At 43.9% G+C, this 23200-nt stretch overlaps 3 protein-coding genes and 1 pseudogene across 11 annotated transcripts; 2 read left to right on the forward strand and 2 right to left on the reverse strand.

Annotated features, from left to right (window-relative positions):
* Window positions 1–459: 459 nt before the first annotated feature.
* Window positions 460–3496, reverse strand: LOC130531094 (gap junction beta-2 protein-like; annotated as a pseudogene).
* A 137-nt stretch (window positions 3497–3633) lies between these two features.
* On the reverse strand, window positions 3634–11216 carry cryl1 (crystallin, lambda 1). The gene is made up of 9 exons (XM_057042820.1): window positions 11005–11216; window positions 10468–10575; window positions 9418–9544; window positions 8308–8469; window positions 8076–8171; window positions 7915–8013; window positions 5733–5841; window positions 4937–5043; window positions 3634–3935 (listed from the first exon to the last, which is right to left on the reverse strand). Exons 1-9 carry the CDS (start codon window positions 11028–11030, stop codon window positions 3831–3833), a joined length of 939 nt encoding a protein of 312 aa, XP_056898800.1. The 5' UTR covers window positions 11031–11216; the 3' UTR covers window positions 3634–3830.
* Window positions 11217–11422: 206 nt separating this feature from the next.
* ift88 (intraflagellar transport 88 homolog) lies at window positions 11423–21457 on the forward strand. Of its 9 annotated transcripts, none has more exons than XR_008951538.1 (27): window positions 11423–11623; window positions 11897–11959; window positions 12141–12200; window positions 12700–12753; window positions 12900–12963; window positions 13164–13233; window positions 13602–13692; window positions 14191–14295; window positions 14651–14753; window positions 14979–15322; window positions 15580–15650; window positions 15787–15873; window positions 16054–16159; window positions 16609–16695; window positions 16816–17002; window positions 17084–17191; window positions 17268–17419; window positions 17500–17615; window positions 17769–17821; window positions 17949–18014; window positions 18103–18209; window positions 18939–19002; window positions 19179–19226; window positions 19599–19659; window positions 19770–19820; window positions 20923–21030; window positions 21104–21161. XR_008951538.1 is itself a non-coding variant. In XM_057039280.1 (27 exons), exons 1-27 carry the CDS (start codon window positions 11543–11545, stop codon window positions 21223–21225), a joined length of 2592 nt encoding a protein of 863 aa, XP_056895260.1. In that variant the 5' UTR covers window positions 11423–11542; the 3' UTR covers window positions 21226–21457. The 9 variants fall into 9 exon arrangements, 8 of the variants coding, with proteins under 8 accessions (XP_056895260.1, XP_056895270.1, XP_056895277.1 ...); XM_057039280.1 differs by having other exon boundaries at window positions 19599–19622; window positions 21104–21457; XM_057039290.1 differs by having other exon boundaries at window positions 16054–16153; window positions 19599–19622; window positions 21104–21457.
* Window positions 21458–21623: 166 nt separating this feature from the next.
* il17d (interleukin 17d) lies at window positions 21624–23200 on the forward strand. The gene is made up of 2 exons (XM_057039394.1): window positions 21624–22395; window positions 22488–23200. Exons 1-2 carry the CDS (start codon window positions 22097–22099, stop codon window positions 22789–22791), a joined length of 603 nt encoding a protein of 200 aa, XP_056895374.1. The 5' UTR covers window positions 21624–22096; the 3' UTR covers window positions 22792–23200.

Below are 23200 nucleotides of genomic sequence, written 5' to 3' on the forward strand. Positions count from 1 at the left end.
ATTCGTAGTTTTTTTGTAAATGTTTGGTCGCGGACAAGGGACTGAACCACTAAATGGAACACGACATCATTTTTGGGACATTATCTAAATAGGTGCGTTGAATACGGAACAGGTGTCGCCTTGGAGATGTTAAAAAGTGCCTCTATCCCACCTACATACCTCACTTTTTCACGCACCGCCCGGCGAACGCGCGATGTGACCACAACTCAAACAAACCCGATGATTGAGGACGACGTGACGCAGCAAACCTTAAAGATGCTAATGGCTAAAGTGGCAGCGGATAGTTTTTTGTTTTACTCTCTTAAATTATGGGATTATTAATAAAATTGTACGTTCTGTGAGTTGTGTGAGGAAGTTTGATATTTTCTTCCAAAACCATGATATTAGGAACTCAGCTCCAACTTTTTAGGCCTTGAAGCAGAAACGATAGATGGACAACATAAAATAAAAGATGCTAAATTGACAGGATAGGCTCATATTTTGTCAAAGGCTGCTATTATTTTCCACTTTAACTTCAATACATATTGAATTATTTTTTATTGGTTTGAACAGGTGTAGGTGCTCATGAATGTTGTCGGGATTGCCAACAAGTGCCGTGATTATTGCACTGATGTTGTTCTGTTTGTAGATTATTTCTTAGAGGGATCCGGACAAATCCTATCAAAGTATTGAGGAGGACGAGGTACAGCAAATGGATCTCCACCCATGGTCATAAGAGTCCAGCAGATTGTCCGTTAACTCCGCAATCAGGATGATGGTAGACTCCAACTCCCACTAAATTGCTTTTTATCTTTCAAGGACACACGCAGCGGTTTGGGTGGCAAAACATGAAGTCCATGTTTGACTGGCTACGTCACGTGATCCGCTGGCTACGTCACGTGATCCACTGGTTTCACTGGCCGAGGAGGATGGAAATTCCATGGTTGTAATATATGGTGGAAAGTGGTTATTCAATCTAACCGCTGGTGTCCATGACAGCTTGAATCATGTACGGTGAAGCTGTGAGGCCTTCAGGTTGGTGGAGGTTTTGTCCTTCCGATGACCCCCCCATCCTCTTTAGTGTTTTCTGTTTTTCAGAAACATATCTGTGCAAATCAAGTTCCTCAAAAATAATCCTGGCATTGGGTTAACATAACGTTTAGTGAGTAATTAAGGTGTGGCTCCATTGAGGTCACACAATAAATGTGAACTTGTATTGTGATTGGTAAAAGAGGGGTCTTTAGGTTTGGAATACACGAATATTGGAACATGCTAATGTCAGTGATACCTTATTCTTTCGTTCATCATTTGGGGAATTGCTTTTTTCTCTTTTTAACACTAATTTTCTGACTTCCTAAGTGAGCCACACTAGCTACACCACCACACCACTGCCGCCTCACTGGTGCAGTCACAAGGTGGTCAGTGCACCTCGTAGAGACCCTCCAAATGCTATACATGCAAAAAATCTAACTTTTATTTTCAAGGAGGTGATGCCCTAAATAGTTTGCCAAGTTGTTTTTGCTGCAATTTCACCAGTTTTAAAAACATTTAAATACGGTACATTTAACACCTTTGTTTAATATGCTCTTCCACAGGGCATGACTGTCCTTTAAGAAATAGTCTTTTTTTTTTCAAGCTGAATCTGAAGACTGCACAGTTTCATTCCTCCTGTTGTCCAGAAGCGTGTCCTGGTTGAAGTTTGATTCGCTGGTATATCTCCGCTTACGCTGCTTTGACCTGGCTGATAACCGCATGAGGGCCTTGGCAAAAAGGTAGAAGAGCTCAGCAACATTGAGAACCATACAAATGGCCGACGAGACCACCATGAAGATGGTGAAGACGGTTTTCTCTGTTGGCCTGGAGATGAAGCAGTCGACCTTGTTGGGGCAAGGCCACTACTCGCACTTGACCAGTCGCGGCATCTGGAAGCCATCGTAGATAAAGTACATAGCGTACATGAAGCCACCCTCAAACAGCAATCTGAAGAACAAGCTGCAGGTGTAGGTCCACCACAGAGGGCCCGTGATGTGCAGGCGCTTCGTCCTCAGTATCTGCAGGTCGGTCTCCTTCACCTTCTCATCGCCTCCGGAGGCCATAACCATTCTCTGTTCTCCACGTTTTCTGTAGGCCACATACATGGCCACCAGAAGGGCCGGGGTGGACACAAAGATCAGCTGCAGGCACCACAGGCGGATGTGCGAAACCGGAAAGAAATGATCGTAGCAGACATTTTTGCAACCTGGCTGCTGCGTGTTGCAATTAAAGTCGGACTGTTCGTCGCCCCAGACTTTCTCAGCGGCCAGAACCAGAATGGTGACGCGGAAGATGAAGAGGACAGAAAGCCAGATCTTTCCCAGGCTGGTGGAGTGTTTGTTGACACCACCCAGCTGACTGTAAAGCGTGCCCCAAGACATCGTGGCACAGGGAGGTCAGTCCACCTGCAAATGTAAGAGTTTATGGCAGTACGTGCTTTTGGCTTACATTTCAAATTACACTCTTCACACCATGTAAATTTTAAAAACAAATCTGTAAAAATCTATACTTTATGAATAGTTTACATAAGCAGTTTTAGTCAAACCTTTACAAAAGTGCTAAAACACTGTCCACACTAAACCGCATTAACCTGTTGACCTGAAACTTGCTGAAAAATGTTGCTCAGATTTTCCATTCAGAAGTCTTTTGTCCCCATGTGTATAGCATTTCTGTTTTAAGTGTGTGTTTTATTCACGTCACTTCATTTTCATCATGAAAAGCCAGGTTACACCGATGAAACCAAAAGCCTTATTTTTAAAGTTAAATCATCTTCCCTTTGTTTCAAACCCCCCCCTGAAGCAGCACTCATCACGTCAGAACGAGTCACACCAGCATTTTACTGCAGAACTTACCTGTCTTGGTGAAACTGGTGGAAAACGTCTCAGCGTTTTTCTACAATAGACAAAATCACTTATTTCCTCTCCTGTAATCCAGAGCAAACCGCTGTTGGTGAGCAGAAGTTGAGACTTTGTCGCTCCTTCTGCAGAGTGACGGATGCACCTGTGTCTTGAGGGGCATTTCCTAATCTCCCTGTAGGCAATAAGGTAGGAGTGGAGCTTCAGGGTGGGGCCAATCATTCCGTGCAAGAGAGCGCTTAAGCAGTGCACGCGCCTCATCTTCTGATGATCAGCACACGTCCATTTTGTTGTCAATGGTAAATTATTATAGCCAACAACAGTTTTAGTAGGTAGTTGTGAACCGTGTTGGCAATTTAACCATTTTATCTCCTCAAACTTATAAAGCAGAATGCTTTGAAACACCTCAGGCCTGTAATTTATGTCTATACAACAGCTCTTGTGTCCTGTCTGTGCTTTACAGTACAACCAGCTCATCTCATGTGGTGGTAAGTGTCCTCTAAAATCACTGTGAACTTTAAATGTGACAGATGACCGGAACAGAAATTTTCATATTCTGTGATCCAGCAGCGTACACACGTACATGTGATCTGTAGCCTTTCCAGTTCTCATCGTTCTATAAATGTAATTATAGGTTTGTCATGGTTATCTGTTGTGTTCTTTAAATATTTTGGGTATGCTGCAGTGGGGTGTGTGGCATAGTCTGTCTGACTCATTTTCAATTGTTCACATTGTTGTTCTCATGCTTAAACAGCAGACAAACAAGAACAAATCACAACTCTTTTAATGTTCGACCCGAAAGACTCCAAAAGGCACTTTGATAGCACAGATTTTTGTTGGCAAATTCAAATAATTCTGTTGCTAAAAGCAAACAATTGAGTTTAAAGAGAGAGAAATGTGATTCTTAGTGCGTTCAAGATTTAAAAAAAAAAAAAATCAGTGTTTTTTCAAAGCGAGACGATGTCAATGCTCCTCCTTCAGTTTGGCCAAACTCATGAGGAGCTGGTCTCTCCTGGCGATCCTGGCTGACAGATGCTGACCGTCGTTGGGGATCAGCTCATACATTTCCTGCAGACATCAGTCAGTTCAGTTCAGAAAACACCTGATTGATGGGTTATGTATTCATTAATAATATAAAATGATGGAAAAGCAGAGGATTAGATAGATTATTCCTCAGATGTATTGTGAAATCTGTATTTGTGTCTAAGCTGGCAGAGGCAGACTTGGCTACCAATGAGGGGTTGTAGTCATTCAAACTTCATACAGCAATGCTAAAACGGACAAGGTGAAACTTAACAGCCGAAAGTTCTGCATTTTAAGCAAATGGAGAAGGCAAAGTTGAGACTTGTGTTGCTAAATTGAAACAACAAGACTTTCCATAATTCCTAAATAGTCCTGTGTTGCTGAATATTGGGGCTAGAAGACCTGAATCAGCACGATTTCAAATGGGTAAGCTGTGCAGTTCAAGTTCCCACCTCTATCTCTGAATGTTAAAACCACAGCATTTGTATCACGTCCTCTCCCTTCACCTCCACCTACCCCACAACATCTCCCCTGGCGACATGGTGGCATAGTTGTTAGCACAATTGCCCAAGCTGAAGGTCTTAGTTTCAGGTCCCAGGTACAGCGAGCTACTGTGTTGACTTGGTACAGCCTGTGTGGGTTTTTCTCGGGGTGCTCCAGTTTCACCCTCCATCAAAAGCTTTTGGGTCATGTTCATCCACATTGGTGGCTGCACTGGACCCCCCCCCCCATACCGGCCTCAAAACTTCAATGTTCAGTTTGTATAATGACAATAAATTCTGATCCCAGAACCTCAAACCCGACTCCTGCGGTTGTGGCAACCTGCCTCAACTGGTTAAGTTAGAGGTAAATGCACACGGACGAGACGGACAGCTTTCTGCTGCTATAGTAGGTCGTTTGTGCCCCGGGCTGTCCTCACATTACCTGTTCATGCCATTTAAATTGTAATTGTAAAAATACATAAGCAATGAAGCTCTGGCCGAGCTCTGGCTTTAATTCAAGAGTTCAAGACCGATTCATTCACACCACTTTAGTATTATACTTACTTTGACAACGCTTTTGGCGCTCTCCCCAGAGAATTCTGGTACAGGCCCAAAAGAAGCCAACACCCTCCTTATACCCTCTCCATAGCGCTTCATGTAGTCCACTAAACCTGCGGGAGCAGCAGGTCATGAGGGAAGTCCAGGAAAGGAGAGAAAAGGGAATAATTCAAGCTTGAATCGATGCCATGCGTTTCCCCCCTCCAATTAATGTTTTCCCAAGAGACAAATCAAACAATTGTACATAAATGTCTGTGGTAAAAGGGGAAAATACATGCAAAATTAAATACTAGGAAAAGTCTCAATTTAAAAACTCAAACTGCGGTTTCTCAACATATATTATGATATATATATTCATGCATGACAGAGACGAGGTCTGTGTTGTTGTTGTTTTTTTTTTCAACTTTAAAAAAGGAAATCAGGCGTGATCAAAAACGGAAAGCAGTGTACCAACAGACAGAGTTGGCCCGTGATTTGAAGGCCGCAATGTGGGCTCGGAGTTTTAGATTGCTGGTGTGAGGGAGTGTATTCACTGCTACCTATCAAAAGACTGCTTTGTTCTGTCTGTGTGTGTGTGTGTGTGTGTGTGTGTGTGTGTGTGTGTGTGTGTGTGTGTGTGTGTTCATGTGTGCAAGTACAGTCAGGGTCACTCTGAGTTTCACACTCCCCTTTGATATTCTCCATCTCCCTGTGGTTTTCCCTCTCTCTTTCGAACACCCCGTACAGTTCATGGGTTCTACGTCACGGATGCCTGGGATGTTTAAAACGTGTGTTTCGCCAGTCTTTGGAGAGGAAGCATTACCATCAGGTGCATTGAGGTGCATGGTTTCCATGGGACCTATGAACGCGTAACGCATTCCGAGCCCCTCTGACATCACCAGGTCGATGTCCTGGACAGATATGATGCCGTCCTGTTGGAGTGCAAGACAAAGACGAGTTAATCTTTGAGTGTATTGATTTGTTGGCTGATCAGTGGACAATTTTATCTGCCCACTCAACTGGGAAAGAGCTGACCATTGTTTGCACGTTTCAAAAGTTATTCATGAAGCTTCCTTTACATAAGTTACATGTGAATATTTTGCCTAATACAATTAATATGTGTCTGTATACCATGCCAATGGTACAACTCCTGTTTGTTTCCATTTATTTTTACCAAAACACACAGCAGATTCCGGTCAGTTTCATAGAGAATTTTAGTATTGAAATAGTTACCATCTTTATTCCCCTTCAGCTCGTCTAACTGTTAAACCCACCGACATTTCCAAAGCTTAAAAACAGCTGGCGTCTAATTGTTCCAGAATATAACCCTGACTGTTTCCATTTGACTTCCCCGCTGAAATAAAGTTCCTCCCTAATCAGCAATCGTTGCACTCTTGGAGCGATGCGGACAGTAGAGGATGAGAATGGAGGGGGTGGATGTAAGTAGAGCCACAGGGAGTCCTTCAGTGATCACTGGCTTAGAGATACCTGTTGGCCGGCCGCGCAGGAAATCAAAGCTTGTACGCTGAGACGGAGAGTCCACCTCTCGTCATGATGAGAGGGACAGGGTTGTCTTTGTTAGAGCCGAGGGTCCAACAAGACGTCTGTTATCTGAGCAAAGCCTGATGATTGGGGGCATCTTTTCCCATATAATCACTAGAGGGAACCAGACACTTTCCCAACCACAATGCCTTCCTACACTGTCTGTGCACGCATGCTAAGGTTTAGTCCTTTTTATCACACAAAAAAGAAAAGGAATGCAAGTTGCAGTTGAATGCAACCAAGACAGGATACAGTTTTACTGCAGCACTTAGTTGCTTACCTCATATTAACATACTTTGCTTATCGTGTGTCTGCAGTCACGAGAGTGCATTTATCAAAGATTTCCCCATATGATTCTAAAATGTGTCTGTTACACTTCTGTCACTTCTGAATTTGTGACATACAAACGCGTGATTTTCGAGGCTGAGGATTAGCCCCAAGTGCAGACTAGTGACCCGTTCCAGATCTCAAGTCAGTGCTGAGAAATGCACGGAGTGCAAATTAACTCCACCAACAGGTTTTTGCAAACACAGAAAGGGTAAAACACGAGGCTAGAATTTGAACACCTTACTGCGCCCTCGTCATTTTTACATTTCTGTGAAAGGTTTGGATTAATCAGGTGTTAGGTACGTCTAAATCGTTAACAGCCATGTGGGGCTTTTGTCAGCTTGCTCTCAGGGTTAATTTATTTTCATGCTACGGTCACAAGTGAGGGATCAATACTCTGCATACACTGTTGTGTACAAGAGTCTTCACAGGCCTGTGCCATGACAATTATCAGATGCTGCATTCATGACAGGCTACCAAGTGAAAAAAGCAGTGAGAGGAGAGGTAAACACAGCTCTCCTTTCTGTCTTCTGCCCTGACTGAACAAACAAGATTTTTTTATCTGGAGATATGCACTCTTGACTCGTCACGAACCAATAAAGGAGTTGGACTGAATTCCTGGTATGTACAGCTGAAGTGTAAGAAGGACCATGACCTCGTATCTATCCCAATTCCTTGACTAATTCCAGGCCCAGCTAGTAGGTTGGTCCATTTTGTTGCCATAATACATAAGCGTCCAGTTAATCGTGTTCATTATTGTTGCGGCCGTCTTTGGACCTTCAGTTATTACACCACAGTTTACGATGCCATGTGAGGTTTTTGGGTGTTGTTGCTTTGGAGTCTGAATCAAACAGCCTCTGAGCAATGTTGCTGGGTGAGTGAATGATGATCCTTGACTAATTTACTCTGCTTAGTCCTTGTGTGAAAATGAAACCATGAAGGACATTAGATGAGCTAAACTTTAGCACCAGTGTGGGTGGTGATATCATGATTCAGCTCCTCATCCAGCAGGGGGCAGTCTGTAACCGCTCCTACTTCTGTGTAAGTAATCTCTGTCAGTGTTAACCAATTTGGTCTTCATTACCTGACAAGAGGCAAAATTATTTAGGTAGTGCAGAAACCTAAGCGACACTGACCTGGACTAGCCTCCAAGACTCTGCAATTATGGCAGCCTGTACTCTGTTGAGAGCAAAACCATCGATCTCTTTCCTCAAACAGACCGGCACCTGCCCGACCTAAAAGAGGGAAAATGATCAGGAAAGGCAACGACTGCACAGTTCACTTTGAGGACGATCACCTTGGTCATAAAGGTTCGGGCGGTGTCCATAACAACCGCTGCCGTCTCCGGGTGAGGGACCAGCTCCACCAGCTTGACATAGTAAGGTGGGTTTACCTGTCAAGTCAAGCATAAACATGCTATTATAACATCCTTATAGAGCAGAATTAAGAATTTGGTTATTTACACACCAGCCCAGGCAGATTACATAAGTATTTTTGCCTATTTACAGATGAAACTGCTTTGAACTGACCGGATGAGAGACAAGGCAGCGACTCCTGTTCTGCACTTTGGAGAAGACGTTGCTTGGTACCAGACAGGAAGTAGAGCTGCTCAGGATGACATCTTCCCCTACCAGACACTCGATGTCCCGGAAGACGCTCTGCTTGACCTCAAGCTGCTCGAACACACACTCCTAAATACACGTTCGTTCAAAGAGGGAATTACAACATGGACAAACACAAATCCTAAATACTGTCACGCGAACAGCAGAAAAAGGAAATTATAAATAATGATTTGAATTTCAGGTCCCCCTATTGTGAAATAAAATCAGTCTATACATTGAAAGCACTAAAAGTAACAATTGATTACCCCTGTTGAAAGGCAGCATTAGTCCCAAGCTTTTTTATAGGGTCTTATGTCATTTGTCAAGAATGTGGAACTGCAATAATGGCCTGGACAAGCAGCATGCCTCTTCAATGCATGGATAAAAGCATGATGCTCTGCTCATTAACAGCATACCTACTGTAGTTAAGCTAGTTTCTATTGAAACGAGAGCATGCAGCAGTTCCAGTTCCCCAGTCATCTGGAAAGACCTCTGAATTAAGATTCAGATTTAGCTCTGGCACAAATGTTTGTGTTCGTGTGTTGTGTGTGTGTGGTGTGTGTGTGTGTGTGTGTGTGTGTGGGGGGGGGGCCAAGGTGAAGAGAACTTTTGTTCACTTGCACCGTCTCCCTGCCAAATGAGCTGCCTCCTTGGCAAAGAAAAAGAAGGTTTCTTTTGTTATTACAAGTGGCTGTTTAAAATTGACTGGGTTTAAGATCTCAACCATGGCAAGATGAGTGACTTTATTACATGCTACTACTAAAATAATCATAAGCAATGATGTGTTCTCTAATAAGAACACTGATCTACAAAAAGCGTTTAAGACCTTGGATGTTTACCTAAATTGACACACCACATTAACTAACAGTATTGCGCCCCCTCTTGGATAGACTGTGTCATCGCAATTCCAAAACATCGTGCTCAAGAAAATCATTGCAGAATTGAAATGATTTTAATTTTGATTCAAATTGACATGATCGTGCCTGTTTCTGATTTTAGAAAGACAGACACATTGGTGTGGGAAATGTCGCCTTTCACCTGGACAAAGAAGGCTCCCTCCAGCGCCTGAGCCAGGTCGTCATGGCTGCTGAGTAGTGCATGTTGTTGTGAGGCCTTCAGTTGCCCTCTCAGCATGTGAGCTTCCTCCAGCTCATCCAGCTGCTTCCTGAACCGACACAGAGGGGAGGTGAGCACCACTCTCGTTGTAAAGACTGCAAAATACACTGAATAACGCTTATTCAGCATAAAAAAATAAAGTAAAATCACACAGAAATGTAAAATGATTTTTGTGGTGAGCTATAGCTCATAACTGGTTATAATCTCTGGAGACGAGACCATATCTGATGAGGCAATCCAGTATTTTCCTGGCTAATTTTCTCCCAAAACCCTTAGTCATTCACCTGTAATGTTTAACTTGTAATCACAAGGCTATGTCTATTTGTTCCTAAAGTAAGAGAAGGTCACTGAGCATGCCACAGCCGTATCTTCAATGGTTGATATTTTGATGGGGTTTCATGTATTTCCTTTACTTGAGCTAGCTGATTAAAATACACATTAAAATGTTGGAAAAAGATGACCCTGAAAGTGCTCTTTTTTCACAGTTATAACTGGTCGTCACCTCTGAAATTCCACTTATGCATCCATAGTCTGGTCTGCAACTGCATTCTCAGAGTAGAAAGCTTGGATATGTGTGTGTGTGTATGTGTGTGTGTGTGTGTGTGTGTGTGTAAGATATAATTATAATAACAAAAATGTGTTGATACTTTTAACACATACATTTGCTCTGTGGGGTTCAACAGGACACAAGGTTACACTTAAATGTTTAACAATTATGTTATAATTACATTACAATATTTTTCTCAGCAAAAAGAATTAGACGTGATTTTGTGTTAACTTATACAAAGCATAATTTGGTGCACCAATAAACAGCTAATATATTCCTCTCTTGTCCTGGGTCCATACTATTAATGTGTGTACATCCAGAATAACGTACAGCTAACTTAACATTTTAAGTGATTTATCCTGAACACATTGGCCCTGTCTATGGAGAATAAAGAGACAGATGAGTAAATCCAGACTGATCCTTACCTGATCTCTGTGATGGCCTTGGCTGCCTGACCAGGTTGGTTGTCATAGAGCTTCACATTGTAGCCTCCACTTATAAATACCATCGCCCAAGAACGGCCTATAAGGCCACTGCAAACGCAAAACAATGTATGGAATAATTAATTATTGGATAGCATAAAATAAATTGCATCTCTGACATTGTGATTGTTTTTTGGTACTATGGTGCAATTTTGAATGAAAATAATGACAGCCATAAAAATGTGATTTATGCCCTCATAATCCCTCTCTCTAATCACTTGTTTGTACTTGTAAAATGCAGCTGAAAATGTGCCATACATTGACCTAAAGTTTACTACACTACAAACGTCTTAATCCTTAACGTTAGAGTATTCTGAATACCTGAAAATAAAAATGTAAACAAGTCACCTAAGTTTGATGGCATGTCATACTCAATCACTACGATGCAATCAAATCAGTTGGTGCAAAGTGCAAAGTGTTTTTGCAAAAATACAATAATTTCTTCACGTTAACGTTTCTTAGAGATAATTTTTTGCTCACCTGCCGACTACAGCGACAATATCCATTTTAGAAGAGCTACAGCGCGCAGAAGCTGTCAGGGTCTTGAGCTAAAACCTGCTGGTGCAGCTTTACGGCTGGTGGTCCCGCCCCCTGCAACACGATCAGCGTTACGGGAAGTCGGAAGCCTCAAACAGTTGGCATTTGCCTTTTCCTACAAGTGAATCTGCGTCGCTAGCACCATTCTGGTTGTTTGTCCAGTATGTCCATATACACACATGCATATTTGTTTCCAATGAACCTAACGATCATCACAGCCGAAAACGAATCCACTATTTGTAAGCGCGTGCACTCGTATCCTGGCAACGAGTGAGCGCTTCATCCAATTATATGAGCGCTGAAAGCTGATTGACACTTAAGTAACCAATCAGAGATTAGAATAGTTGATTTCCCCGCCCATGACGCTTTGCATTGTGGGATACCTACTGGAAAAATACAACAAACTTCTTCGCTGTGGCTCTGTTAATATTTAGTTTTTAATTTGTGGAGTGTTTTATAAACTCTGGGTCTTTAGAGGAAAATGAAACACAGCGGCCCAGATGTGGAGGAGGACGATCTTTATTCGGGTTACAATAATTATAACCCAACATTTGACTACGAGGTGTGTTATAAGTCGTTTTAACCTTTTCGCTAGCTTAAACCTTTTGCTTTATATATATATATATGATAAACCGCTAGTTTATTTATGGAAAATACCATTACAGATATAACAGATTAGATGTTAGGATTCTTGCTTTTTGTTTGTTTTTTTTATAACTGCAACAAAGCCTCCGCTTATGTTTTACTATTCACATATTTAATCTGTTTGATCTATTTTTTATTGAAAGATTGTATGACTGCATGCAATGAACACATATTTCTCATAATTTTGAAGGCAATCGAGAATGATGAGGGCTTCCAACAAGCAGTGAAGACGACTCATGAAAAAAGACCACCGGTGGGTTTCATATTTACATCAGTGCGAGCTGTGATTGGAAATCAGCGCCAACTGTGTGTGTGTGTGTGTGTGTGTGTGTGTGTGTGTGTGTGTGTGTGTTGTGTGTGTGTGTGTGTGTGTGTGTGTGTGTGTGTGTGTGAGTAAATAACTTTAAAGCAATTTTTATGCCCTTGTGATCTAGATGACTGCCAAGTTCCCTGGCACTGCCATTGGAGCTCGGCCTCTGGTGTCTTCCTTTGGTGTAAGTACAAGGAACAGAAATGAAACGTAGATTTTATTTTGTGACTTCTTTGTCTCATTACATTCAGGAGTGATGACCAACAATTAAAAGACCTGCACAGTTCAAACCAGATGCTCAAAAAGATGCTTTCTTTGATGCTCTGCATGAGCTGCAAGTGGCACTTGGACATTTGATCTTGCAGTGATCAAAGGAGCATTTTGTTTTCAAAGCAACAAACAATATTACAGTCATGTTACATGGTCTAACTGCCTTCTACATTACTGGTATTGAGTAACTTTAACCACAGTCAGGGACTATGGGAAGAAATGCAAATTACAATGTAAGATACTGACAACTAAAGACAGTTCATGCTGGGCTGACGGGTCACACATTCTGTGGAATTGTGTAGTTATTTCGCACTTGTTTTGCAAGAAATGACAAAAAATACCTGAAATAAAGAACTGCCAAGATAAATTTTTCTCTGTTTAATTAACATTTCATTTACGTTCTGTTTGTAAAGTCCCGAAATGCTCTTGCTTCTTCCATGGGCAGACCCATGACTGGAGCTGTGCAGGTGAGCAACATAAACACACGCGTCACTGAACGATGCTGTGAAGGGTTTTACTATGATGGCGTTTGCAGTATTTAATCACTATTATGTGTGGCCAGTTTTATGCTGCATTATACACGTACCCTCTCCTTTCTATTTAATAAATTCAGGCTGGGGCAGCACGGCCCATGACAGCAGTCAGTGCAGCAGGTTACAGCTCCTCTCTCACCCGTGGTGAGTGTGTTGGTGCCAAATACCAAACTTTAGAATTTATTTATCATTTAGCTTTTGATATTCATAGCCTTTGATTCTGATATGGTTATATTTTTCTGAATGTTTGGTATCACTTATTCTAGGAATGTAAGATGTAAAGAAATTAATGATAACCCCTTTGAGAAAACAAGCCTCCTGTTTAAAATGCAGTTTATTTTCAGGTCCTGCATTTGACCCTCTGGGACAGGCCAGAGGTCCTGCTCCTCCACTTGAAGACAAGAACGAGGACACGTGAGTTATTTTTCTTAATTTTTCTGAGTTATTTATCTAAACTACCTTGATCTGAAGAGACCTGGTGTCTAAGTCAGGAGCAACCATAGTGGCTTAATCAGCAACAGTTAGAAGTAGAATTAGAAACAAGGAAGTGTGTGAGCTATGTCGTAATTGCAATCTTTAAAGGTTTGTGTTAAACAAGTTTTTTAACTATAAACTAATTGCAATGTTTTACCTCAGAAAATGTTGGCAAATATTACTCAGAAGAGGGTAGAAGACTGATCATGTCTTCAAATAGAAGAGAGAGTTTCTCTATTTACTCATCACTAAGTCTCTCTAACATTTTTGGCCTCTGCCAGCAAACACTGCAGTTTAATTTCTTGCAGGCCCGAGGAGAAAATCAAGATCCTGGAGAAGAAAGTAAACGACCTGGTATTAGAGAGCTGCATGGCACAGAGCTCGGGAAACTTCCAACTGGTATGACTCTCATCTGTCCAAATGGCTTTAATGGCTTCTTAGAACCCTATTTTGAAGTTACCCAGTGTGAAAAGCTTTTGCTTCACCTAGTTTCCCGTGACGACCGACATGACCCAGAGGTCCAGTGTTGTGCTTCCTACGACACATTTTTACTCCCTCAACATTTATTGAGAAGCACAGATTACAAACAGCTATTTACATCATACCGTAGATAGACATGCGCCACAACGTCTTTGTGTTTTGGGTTATTTTGTTCAGGTGCAAGTCATCAGCATGATGTTTAATGCTTCTCAGACCTTCACTGCAGTCATGATTAGCGAGCCTGCACAGCAAAACCTGAGGCAAATGAAAGGCAGACTTTTGTGTTTTCTATATACAGCACCTCCAGAAACCTGATAACAGTAATGCAGTACACATGTCAAGGGTTTGGATGTGTAAGAAATGGGCTTTTGTGATGGTGGCGGATGATCAAATATTTTACGTGACTTGTCTCCCCAGGCTCTTGAGAAAGCCAAAGAGGCATCCAGGAAGGAGAGAACACTGGTGCGACAGCGGGAACAGTCTGACAAAGCGGACCAGATCAATATAGATTTATATGGATCTGTAAGTAGCACGGCGCAGCATTCCATTTACCTTTGTTAATCTTATTCCATCCCCAGTTTTAATAGGATATTTATCCAACCAAATGCACTCAGGGACTTACATTGGTCACAGCTCTTCTATCCCTCAGGCTGTAGTTGTTATTAGCAGCAGACTCTGTTATATGATATGTTTCTTAACATTTCTGCCATTAATTACTGTCAGCCATTGGGTGCCCAAATGTCTTCACATACCTGAGTGCTTAGCTTCACTTCTCCAGACCTGAATAAACTTTTTATTTTTTTACAAGATTCTGTGAACGAGTTTATACCATCAGTGTCTCTTTTCTGACTCGAACCACCAATTCTGTAACTTTCAGGTGTTGCTCAATCTGGCAAACCAGTATGAAAATAATGAAATGTACCCAGAAGCTCTGCAGAACTACAAACTCATAGTGAAAAACAGGCTGCTCCAAAACGCTGGTGAGTAAATGATTGAGCTGCATCTTCTGTCCAGATGACCCCGAGCTGTTGAGCGTGACACCACTCTAGACATCGTGACATCACCCTCAGGCAGGGCAGAAGTATTTAAAATCTCTATCAGTCTTGAACGATGGGGCTTTTCCTTATCTGCAGTGATACATTTGAGTCAGATGAAGCTTATCTGTTGTTTTCTCTGAACTCCTGTTGTTTGTGCTGCTGCTCCAGGTCGTTTTAATGTCAGCATGGCCAACATCTATGTAAAGCAGCAGAATTACATGGAAGCCATCAAGCTGTACCAAAAGGCACTGGATCAGATCCCCAACACTTTCAAAGAGCTGAAGATGAAGATCATGGAGAACATCGGCCTGGTTTTTGTCCGCATTGGCCAGTACCCTAAAGCCATCATCTATTTTGAGGACATCATGAGTCAGAGTCCCAACACTAAAACCGGCTACAACCTGGTCCTGTGCTACTACGCCATCGGTGATAAAGAGAGGATGAAAAAGGGTTTCCAGAAGCTCATCTCTGTTCCGCTCGGCTTTGATGAAGACAAGTACATCCCGTCGAACGTGAGTGGCAGTTGCAGCTTAGCTCAAATTCTGAATATCTGCAGTCATGTAAAAAAAACAAAAACCTGTCCGTTATGAAAGTGATTTAAGTATTTTTAAATTTAGTGATCAAACTTTTGCTTTTTCTTGAAAGTCAGAAACTCAAATCTCATAGAAAATCTGGTTTGTGTTGAGCTCTGATTGATTAGTTGATTGATTGATCATTTATTTATTCCGTCTGGCTTTTGTGGTCTTACCTCAATGCCGTTGTCTCTCAGGATGACGACAGCACAGACATGTTCACTGAGGCGATCCAAAATGACAAACTACACCAGATGGAGCGAAACCTGTAAGAAACCTGACTATCCTTAATAAATCACTCAATTTCTGGCTTTTATTTTACTCTTTCCCCAGTCAAACTTTTGTGGGTAATATGTGCGATTTTGTGAATTGTTGTTTTGTGTTTCACTCGATGTTTTACATAGAAAACAGCGGTCTGAGAAGTATATCATGACTGCAGCCAAGCTCATCGCTCCTGCTATCGAGACCACTTTTGCTGCTGGCTTTGACTGGTTTGTGCTTTGTTGTACAGTCTTGATCACATTTTGTATGGAATCTAGACACAAATTCTCTTGATTAGGTGTCAAAATCTCACACAAACAGCCTCTAGAGTTACATGTTGGTTATACTGAGACATGTTGTCTGTGTATTATTGAGCTACATTTTAGTTTTCTCTATGCTTCTTTCTTTAGGAGTGTGGATGTGGTGAAGAGCTCTCAGTACACGGACCTTGCCGATGATCTAGAGATAATTAAAGCTGTAACCTACCTCAGACAGAAGGATTTTAACCAGGTGACAGTTTGAAGCATTCAAAAATCAAACCCGACGCAAATTAATCAAGCTGTTGTCTATTATTGCCCATATATAGTCTTAACAAATGCAGCTGTTTTTCTCATCCACAACAGTGTTTCCAACTAATGATTAAATGTTTTTCCCCTGTTGCATGCTTGTATTTTTCCCACTTTCTTCTCATAGTTTCTTTTTGGAAAGTTACTAACCAGTGTTTTCATTTCTTTCATTTCCATTCACATTGTCCATCTTCACTTCCTCTCACCTTTGTCCTCTTTCTTTTACATCTGCATGCTTAAGGGTGAGGTATGTTTGCTTTTGAAGTTTACATCATACTTTACATCACATTTGCGGCTCCTCCAGCATATAAAAATTCAGTATATTCTGAAAATGTTTAGAATAATGTGTTTTATTCACATTGTGCTGTATCTTTTGGTGCACCTGCTCACTGTTATCAGGCCATAGAAACCCTGAAGACTTTTGAAAAGAAGGACACCAGAGCGAAGAGCACTGCAGGCACCAACCTGTCCTTCCTGTACTTCCTGGTAAGATGCTCTCATCAGCTAAGCTAAACTAGCATAAACTGACTTTTTATCTCTGTAGCTGCCTCTTATCATCTCTATTTTTATTTTTGATGCTCCGCGCTGACGCCTCCTCTGTTGCAGGAGGAGGACTATGAGCAGGCTGAGCGGTACGCAGACGTCGCCATGTCCACAGACCGCTATAACCCCGGAGCACTTAATAACAAAGGCTGCACGGTGTTCGTCAAGCAAGAGTACGAGAAGGCCGCCGAGTTCTTTAAAGAAGCACTCAGGAATGACTCGAGCTGCACAGAGGCCCTCTATAATCTGGGTACCGTTTATTGGAGCGCTGAGCGAGGCGGATGAGAGTATATCCAATAATTCCATCCATCTGCCTATCTGTTCTTCCCAGGATTAACCTACAAGAAGCTGAATAGACTGGAGGAATCTGTGGACTGCTTTTTGAAGCATCACGCCATCCTGAGGAACAGTGCAGAAGTCATGTACCAGTTGGCCAACCTGTATCCTTCTGTGAGAACACGACTGATTCCTCCTCTGTCCTGTCTCCGTTCACAGCCCTTAACTCACTGGCTCCATATATGAGCTTCTGGAAGACCCTCAACAGGCGATTCAGTGGCTGATGCACGTCATCAGTGTCAGCCCCACCGACTGTGGCGTACTGGCCAAACTGGGACAGCTGTTTGATGACGAGGGGGATGAGTCTCAGGCTTTGCACCATTACACAGAGGTAAAAGGAGCATTTCCTGTTTTAGCTAAATCATTTTTTAATCTCGACGTTGGCTCCGCTTCAGTCTGCTCCTGTCCCAGTCTTTCAGGCACTTCCCCTGTGACATCGGCGTGGCTGCATGGCTGGGAACCTACTACTTTAAGAAGCAGTACTTTGAGAAAGCCATTAAGTATTTTGAAAGAGCAACACTGATTCAGTAAGTATACTGAATATAGGATTTGGACTGTTGGCAGCGGAATATAACGGGAAGAGTGTTTGTTGGTGAGCACTGGGCTCCCAGCCACCCAGCCTCGATTGGTTGACTTCAGCTGAGATCAGATTTAATTGGTGTTTCCTGTGTCTTTGTCAGACCAAATGAGGTGGAGTGGCACCTGAGAGTGGCAGGTTGCTACAGAAGAAGTGGTGAGCATTATACAGCATGACAATGACAATCCAAGCATGATGTATCCAGCCCATTTAGGGAATGCTTCACAGATTTGACAGTTAAACAGTGTCTTTTTTTAATGTGAGGAGTCGTTTTGCTCCGCAGGGAATTACCACACAGCCCTGGAGACGTACAAGGAAACGCATCAGAGGTTTCCTGAAGATATCGAGTGTAATAAAAGCTACTTTTCCTCAAATATCCCAACAAATAATGCATTTATCAGGACAAAGAGAAACTGAAAGGGAAACTGTTGATCAAGGTCTGACTTTCCTGGTGAGGCTGACTAACGACATGGGACTGGAGGAGGTGCAGGAGTACGCCAATAAACTCAAGAAGGCGGAGAAGATGAGGGAAGTCCGTGAACAGGTTCGCCCCCCCCTCCCCTTACATTTACATTCTTGTGTCTTGATGCTGTTTTATTTTTTCATTTCACAAACATAAAGAAATGAATCGTACGAAAGAATTTATGGTTTCTGTTGAACATAATATTAGAAATTGGCCATAAATGGGAACACATTTTCATATCCTACAAGAGTTTCTCTGCTTTCTGTTTCATCACGTTTACCAGTTTTCCCTCCCGAGACCACAGACGTATCTGTCTCTGCTCATTTGGGATTTAGGATTTGCAGTTTTTATAGCTACAACTTGCTCCTCGCGTAACTGACTTCTGCGTCTCTTGAAGCGAAACGGGCTTGTTTTTGCACGTCTGCAGGTCGGTCGTATTTTAGGATCTAAACCCAATACCACCGCGCTGAGTCATGCTGCCCATATCTACTAGATAACCTTATGTCATTTATTATATAGTTTGCATGCTAATTAATGAGAAATGTAGTCTTCTGTGTAGTTTCTGCTCCACTTTTTAAGGTAAAATTTATTCACTTTCCATCTAATGACGCCAAGTAATGATGAAAGTTTAAGATCATAAATTTGATTCATCATTGAGGCCATTTTTACGACCCAATTATCCAATTTGAAGCACCGTTATTCTTTTCTTTGGAGCGAGTGTGTGTAATTTATTTGACGGTTTCTTGGTGAGGCTGCGCACCGTCCCACTTTAATTTATGCACCTCTCTCGTTTTCCCTCTTTTCTTGCAGAGGATGAAGGCGGGGCGGGAAGGCAGCGGACGAGGGTGGCGAGAAGGCAGCGCCGGCAGCGCAGGTGAGTCGGCCGGCAACATTCCCAACGTATACCAACTGGAAGAGCTCTGCGTCTATACTGGAGCACGGTGGCACATCTGAACAGATGTTTTTTGTGGGATTAGAACACGTATAAGCAGTGCTCACCATTGGTCTCATTGCTGTTTCCCACCTTCTGCTCACACCCCCGGGTGGTAGGTGTCTCCACACCTGTCCTCATCTCCCCTAAGAAGGCCTTCGTCACAGGTACACTGAGCAGAATCCTCTTCCTCATTGTTGTAAAGCCAGGGTCAGGTCCAGGGGTTCCCCACACAGTGCGGCTGATGTTGTCCCAGACGGTTTAACGCTGCTGCGCTGCAGATCCTTAACAGTCACAGACACACGCTCAAATCTGGCTAAACTTCCACCTTTAAACACAATCCAGACGAGGACAGACGAGGATGCTGCCAGCAGCTAAGCCGAGGCCCCGTTTCCCTCTGCAGCTCAGCTGTGCTATAGTGAACCTTGCAGAGCCTGTTAGGGTAGAGAGGACCTGAGCCGTCCTGTGTCTCATCCTTCCTACGGTTGAAGCTCAGCCACACTTTGTTCTTGTTTTTCTTTTCTTACTTTCTTGTGCAGCGTCAGAAATGGACGTGAAAGCAGGTGAGCAGACAAAGGTCACAGCAGGCAAAGCAGCTAGGTGCTACACATGTGGCACAGATGTGCACTTTATGATCTTTTCATTCAGATTGTGAAATCTTTTTGTTCCTTCATCTGTATTCTCCTTCCTCTTCCCCTCTGCTGCCCAAGTACCTCACCCTGAGTCTAAACAACTGGATCCACTGTTGGATTCAGGGGGAGGTACGTACAAGTTTGACCCTACGTAAGATAACGAGACTCAACCACTGGAATAAGGCCGGTCTCAGTAAATCTGATGTTAGCGTGATGCTAACAAAATGCATGTTTCAGAATATATTATACCATACTCGGTCTGAGCAAATGACAGATTTTATCATCATAATCCTGCTAAACAGCTGTGTAACTGTCTATTTATGCAGGCGAGATATTGTTGATGCAGCACATTCGCTTCTCTGTTTACTGCGCTGGACAACAAACCTCCATAACCACTGTAATATTCCTTATTTAGCTACTGCACAAATGATTCTAGGGTAGGAAAAATACAAAAGCCTCTGCAGCATAACATCTGGGTTGGAGGGAGATTTTTGGGGTGGTGTTTCAGTCGGTAAACACACAAGTTGAGGAAAGTTAAGTATAGCTCTTTGGTCAGAACACCTGAATTTAGTCCAGAAATCGCTGTTGGCAGCTGGGATGTTGCTCTGTGGTCAGTGTTTCTGAGCAGCAGAACCTCAGAAATGTCAGAAAACCGTGACTGCACCTGAACCTTTCTGTAAAAACATCTGCATCTGGGTCTTCAACCTGCTGCTTCTGTCTCCCGCCTGTGCGTTACGAATTGGAAACGAAGGCAGCAATCGAAATCAAAATCCAAAAGTGGATTTTCCAGCAGAGGTTTCCAGCTGTACGTGCGGCCTCCTGTGAAACGTTGGGCTGTAAACGGAGGTCAGGTCTCTTGGTCTCTTTCCTGTTTTCCGAAGCTGTCTTTGCTCTCGTCTGACTCCCTGGCAGCCAGATGTGGGCTGATGCTGTCTGGAATCATGTCTGCCCTTCAGCTCAGCACAAAACTGTCAGTCTGTCAGCTGAGCCTGGAACACACACACACACACACACACACACACACACACACACACACTGTAGAAGGGCTAGAAATTTAGATTTTCCTGGAATTTCAGTCAAATTATTTACAGCGTATCCAGTTAAATTGACCTATAAACTATTGTGGGGTAATGAAACTGTCAGCTCGGCCTCATGTGAAACATGTGACGGCGAAGAAAAGAAACCAAAGTGACTGTTGGTGAATCTGGGTCTGTCTGTGTGTTTCCTGTAGACCGCAGCCACAGCGGCGGCAGCGCGAAAGGCGAGCGACTGAGCGCCAAGATGAGGTCACTTCCTGTTTCCAATGAGCCCTACGAGACCAGCGCTCCAAAAGAGCTGGGTGAGGGATCCTCACCTCTGCCCTCACTGTCCCACCTCCCCACCACCTCACCACCTCTGTCCCCCGCGTACAGACGCCTTCTACGTGGACCCGCTGGGGCCTCAGATGGAGCGGCCGAAGACGGGCGCCAAGAAGCGGGTGGAGGACGATGACTTTGAGGACGAGGAGCTGGGAGACGACCTGCTGCCCGAGTAGGAGGAACCCGCAGATGTTCTGCTGGCTCCAGGTTCTGTTTGGGTCTTTTAAAGGCATCGTCGGACTGCAACAGGAAGCGATTATGTTAACATTTTTTGTGCTCTTAATTGAAAGAAATCTATTTATATGACGTGTAAATACCGTTTGTAAGGACAGAATCCATGTGGGCCTTCGGAAGGTTTTCCTGGAAATGTGACAGCTCCGAATTAAACTTCTATCTTTTATAATGGCACGAGTTTACAGTACGAATCAAGGCGCGTGTCAGAGCGGATTAGGCCTGCACACCCACACAATCCACCCAGGACGCGTTCAGCAGAAACCCGATCAGACCCCAGAGGATGGCCAGAACCGAGGTGCAGTCTAAAGACAGGATCCAGCGGCGGAGCCAACATCTGTCAGGAGCTGCACGCACCAACGCGGGCCTCTTCTGTTGCCGGGAGACTTTATCTGGCTGCTTCGGTGGCGGCTCACAGTTCCTGCGCGGAGGAGCCCGGGCGGGTTTTACGCACACGTCGCCGGAGCACAGCGGGAGGAGCGCGGTCACAGACGCGCAGCTCCGACTGTCTGATTAACAGCTGGTTCGTCGGTGGTTTGTTAAGCCCGTGTCGGTTGTTTCTCGTCGGGAGGCTGTAAAAGTGTTGAGTCGGAATGTTTCGACAGTCTCCCTGGCGGCGCGCCCCCGCCTCGGATTCCGAGCCAGGACTGTGGACTGCGTGTCTGTTGCCGAGACTCCATCGCTTCCAACTTTTCATTGGACTTTAGCAGAAGAAACAACAGTTTACAACAGAGGATTTTGAGTTGTTTTTAAAAAAACAGAGAAGAGGGTTTTTTTTGTTGTTGTTTTCACTTTGGCACGGCGACGCCGCGCGTAATGATGCCGCGTCGCTGCGGCGTCTTTCTCCTCCTGCTGCTTCTCGTCTGGCCGGTCGGAGCAGGACGGGTGCGAAAGAAGGCCACCAGGGCCCGGGCATGCCAGGACCTGCCGGATGAGGTCCTGGAGCAGATGTTCGGACGCCTCTCTGTGGGCGTGATGAGCGCCTTCCATCACGCTCTGCAGCTGGAGCCCCACGACAAACTCAACCTGACCTGCCCGACCACCGGCCGGACCCCGGGCGACCGGAAGAGCCGCCTCCCGGTCAACCTGCTGAGCATCTCCCCCTGGGCCTACAGGTGAGGGCGGCCATATCTACGGTAACCACGGTAGCAAAACCACTACCTAGAGTTTAATTCTAAACGGGTGTTGAGGTATCTGACTGTTTCAGGCTGAATTATGAGCCGACCCGGTTTCCGCGCTACATCCCCGAGGCCTACTGCCTTTGTAAGGGCTGTCTGGTCGGACCTCAGAGGGAGGAGAGCGACCTGCTCCGCAGCACTCCGGTCTACGCCCCGTCCGTCATCCTGAAGAGGACCGGCTCCTGCGTCGGCGGCCGCCACTCCTACACGGAGATCTACGTGTCCATCGCCGTGGGGTGCACCTGTGTGCCGCGGCTGGAGAGGAAGCGGGACGGCAGGACCCGCACCCAGAGCCGGGGAAGAGCGGAGCCAAAGCCCAGGGTGAAGGTTTGAAGCGCGCTGATGGGATTTTCTTATGTGGAATAAAAACCTCGGGAAGTCTAAATAAGCCGTCGATCACAGCCGCGAAAAGCTGGATTATGGCCAACATTTACAACCCAAACGCATAAAACTTGCCTGTTTTTGTACCTACAAATGCAGTTAAGATTTACAGAAATACATCTAATCCGAGAAACTCTCTGCACGGTTGCCTTAGAAACATCCCCAAATAAACGCTAGATAGCCGATACTGCCACCTGCTGGTGAGATAGCGGAACTGGGTTTATTCACAACTTGGAACAGCTGCGTTGGCACGTTCAAAAGCTAAACTACAGTAAAATGACAATATTTGCTTGTTTCTATTTCTTCTATGATTAAAGGTTTCCTGCTGTCAGAGACAATAAATATGCCTGCTTCAATCTTA

The sequence above is a fragment of the Takifugu flavidus genome, chromosome 1 (genome assembly GCF_003711565.1).
Source record: "Takifugu flavidus isolate HTHZ2018 chromosome 1, ASM371156v2, whole genome shotgun sequence".
NCBI lineage: Eukaryota > Metazoa > Chordata > Actinopteri > Tetraodontiformes > Tetraodontidae > Takifugu > Takifugu flavidus.